Source organism: Nyctereutes procyonoides, unplaced genomic scaffold, assembly GCF_905146905.1.
Source record: "Nyctereutes procyonoides isolate TBG_1078 unplaced genomic scaffold, NYPRO_anot_genome, whole genome shotgun sequence".
In the NCBI taxonomy this organism is placed as follows: domain Eukaryota; kingdom Metazoa; phylum Chordata; class Mammalia; order Carnivora; family Canidae; genus Nyctereutes; species Nyctereutes procyonoides.
In genome coordinates, this window is record NW_026575130.1 from 8,266,529 (window position 1) to 8,269,896 (window position 3,368).

Here is a 3,368-nt window from a genome sequence, read left to right on the forward strand (position 1 = left end):
AGAGAGAATATAATCTCACAGAGAGGACAAAACAGGGTGATCCACTTGGTTCTGAGTGTATTTTAGTCTGTGTATTAGTAGATATTAAATTCCAAAAATTTTTTAAAAAGCAAAACTTATGTATATACAAAAGACTGAATACAGTGAAAGTAAGCCAAAAATGAAGAACATATCTATAACATGTAATTATAAAATATAAAAGTTAAAAAAAGAAGACTTAAAAACAAAGAGTTGATAACTAAGAAACTAGTTGAGATGGAAAAAAAAAAGAAAGAATATTGAAAATTTTTAACTTGAAAGACAAATGAATCATAAGAGAGAAACCTCACGTTCTATATACTATTTTCTCTCAGTCCTGGAGCTTTCCAGTGCTGCTTGGTCAGTAAACTTGCTCTTCCCCTGTTCTTCCAGCTGGTCTTCTGGGGGAGGGGCCTGCTGCAATGATTCCCAGATGTCTATGCCTGGGCAGAGATGCCCTACCCCTTGCCAGGGGGCTGGGCTCAGTGTAAGCTGTTTGCTGTGTTAGATTTTTGTTTCCTGAAGGCCTCCCATGCCTCTTGATGGTGAAAGGGGAAAAAAATTGGCCACATTCCAATCTTCAGCCCCAGAACTGAGAGATCCCTATGTGTGCCAAATTCTTCAGACTCCTATGGTGCCCACCCACTCAGATCCTCCCTAGGGGCAGATGGGGGGACACTGATTTGTGAAATTTGCAGGGCCCTGCACAGAGAGTGTTCATCCAGTTAAGTGCACCTGCTCTACCTCTCCCAGAGGAGGGTGGAAAGTTGCTGTGCTCCATTCCTTTACAGGACCCAAAACAGAGTGGTCACCTGATCTGTCACAGTTCATTTATGGCAGTACAAACTGAGCCTTCTCCCAGGCTCAATGACCTAAACCTGTTTCCCCAGTCCAGTGCTTGGGAACCTGCCAGCTCAGACACCCCTGTTCTTTCTGTGCCTCCAGGAATATTGAGTCCCCACTGTCCCACCTGTAGTTCTGCCCTGCTTCACCACTGAGCACTTTTCAGGCAATGAAGTCTCACAGGAGCATATTTCTGAAGATTCTCATTTTGAGCTCCAGGACTGTATCACTTTCCTGCAGCTCACTTTAAAAAGGCTCCCTCCCCTCATTGTGTATCTTCCCATATATCCCCACTATTTCTCTTCTCTGCACTCCTACCTTGCAAAAAGTGGTCACTATTTGTAGAGTTCCAGCCATTCTTTCTTTAAATTTCAAGTAGAATTCATAGGTGTTCAGGATGGTTGGATAGTTATCTAGCTAAATTTAGGGGACCAGATGAAATGAGGATCCCTACTCTTCTGTCATCTTGCATCTCCCCCTTAAATTTACCTCTTTAAGGTTAAGTTTTCTGAGGATCTAAATAAAACTCAAGTTTCTTATGTTCCCTGGACTAAGGCTGAATTGAGAGCCATAGCTAGACAGCCTCTTAAAGTGGCTGAGGGCCCCCATACGTTTGCTGAAGAATTTAAATTATCCAAACTTACCAACCTGGCATCTCAATTTATATAAATTAATCTATCCACATGCTTTTTTGGTGAGAGCCAGGCCAAACATTGTCTGAATCTAGCCCAAGAGAGCATCCTGAAGGAGGCTTTAAAGAAACAAACCCCCAACTATTCACTAACTTTGTATTCTTTTCCAAATTTACAATCTCTGAATTTGCAACCTTATGGACTATATTATCAATAACACATTTGGTTCCAAATAGCTCTTTTGAGATAACGATATTGTTTTAACATGCTTTGAAGTTTTGCTGTTTTGCAAAAAGTTAATTAAGCAATACTTCTTGTTTATACTTTCACTGTATCTTTCCAAATACACTTGGTTAATTCTTTCAGTGTGTTCTTGCAGTATTCATTCATAATTCTGCTCTCATGGTTGCTTTAAGTGGAGACTTTCAGGAGGCATACATGATTCTGGTTTGCCTTTCTAGACAGAACCTTTTCCTCCTAAGTTCAAATAAGTGCCAATAAATATTTTAGTTGGCTACTTTCAGAACTTGAGTCCTAGTTTAGAACCATCATACAGGTCAGTGCTACATACTGCGCCTGCACACGGGCTGAGGCCTTTTCCCCCCGCCGAGGGCTGCTGGGCCTGCTGGTGTGTGGTGAGCCGTGGCCGCCGGACTCTGTTCCACAGGATGGGGTTTGTTAAGGTTGTCAAGAATAAGGCTAACTTCAAGAGATACCAAGTGAAATTTAGAAGACGACGAGAGGGTAAAACTGATCATTATGCCTGGAAACGTTTGGTAATTCAGGACAAAAATAAGTACAACACACCTAAATACAGGATGATAGTTCGTGTAACCAACCGAGGTATCATTTGTCAGATTGCTTATGCCCGCATAGAAGGAAACATGATCGTTTGTGCAGCTTATACTCATGAACTCCCAAAGTATGGTGTGAAGGTTGGCCTGACAAATTATGCTGCAGCATATTGTACCGGCCTGCTGCTGGCCCGCAGGCTCCTCAGTAGATTTGGCATGGACAAGATCTATGAAGGCCAAGTGGAAGTGACTGGAGATGAATACAATGTGGAAAGCATTGATGGTCAACCTGGTGCCTTCACCTGCTATTTGGATGCAGGGCTTGCCAGAACTACCACTGGAAATAAAGTTTTTGGGGTCCTCAAGGGAGCAGTGGACGGAGGCTTGTCTATCCCTCACAGTACCAAACAATTCCCTGGTTATGATTCAGAAAGCAAGGAATTCAATGCAGAAGTTCATCGAAAGCACATCATGGGTCAGAATGTTGCAGATTATATGCGTTACCTAATGGAGGAAGATGAAGATGCTTACAAGAAACAATTCTCTCAATATATAAAGAACAACGTTACTCCAGACATGATGGAGGAGATGTATAAGAAAGCTCACGCTGCTATACGAGAGAATCCCGTCTATGAGAAGCCTAAGAAAGAAGTTAAGAAGAGGTGGAACCGTCCTAAGATGTCTCTTGCCCAAAAGAAAGATCGGGTAGCTCAGAAGAAGGCCAGCTTCCTTAGAGCTCAGGAGCGGGCTGCTGAGAGCTAATAAACCAAACCATAATTTTCTTTTTTTTTCTTTTTTTTTCTGAGTTTTTCTTTTTTTTTAATAAATTAATTTTTATTGGTGTTCAATTTACCAACATACAGAATAACACCCAGTGCTCATCCCGTCAAGTGTCGATGTTTCTAGCAGCCATGTCCACAATAGCCAAACTGTGGAAGGAGCCTTGGTGCCCATCGAAAGATGAATGGATAAAGAAGATGTGGTTTATGTATACAAACCATAATTTTCTATGAAGATTTTTCAGATAAAGCCAATAATAAACTTATTCACCAAGCAAAAAAAAAAACCATCATACAATTTG

General features: G+C 41.4%; 1 protein-coding gene across 1 annotated transcript; it reads left to right on the plus strand.

The window, feature by feature from the left end:
* The first annotated feature begins 2,103 nt into the window (after window positions 1-2,103).
* Window positions 2,104-3,064, plus strand: LOC129521211 (60S ribosomal protein L5-like). Its single transcript, XM_055342494.1, has one exon. It carries the CDS (start codon window positions 2,162-2,164, stop codon window positions 3,047-3,049), a length of 888 nt encoding a protein of 295 aa, XP_055198469.1. The 5' UTR covers window positions 2,104-2,161; the 3' UTR covers window positions 3,050-3,064.
* The last annotated feature ends 304 nt before the right edge of the window (window positions 3,065-3,368 follow it).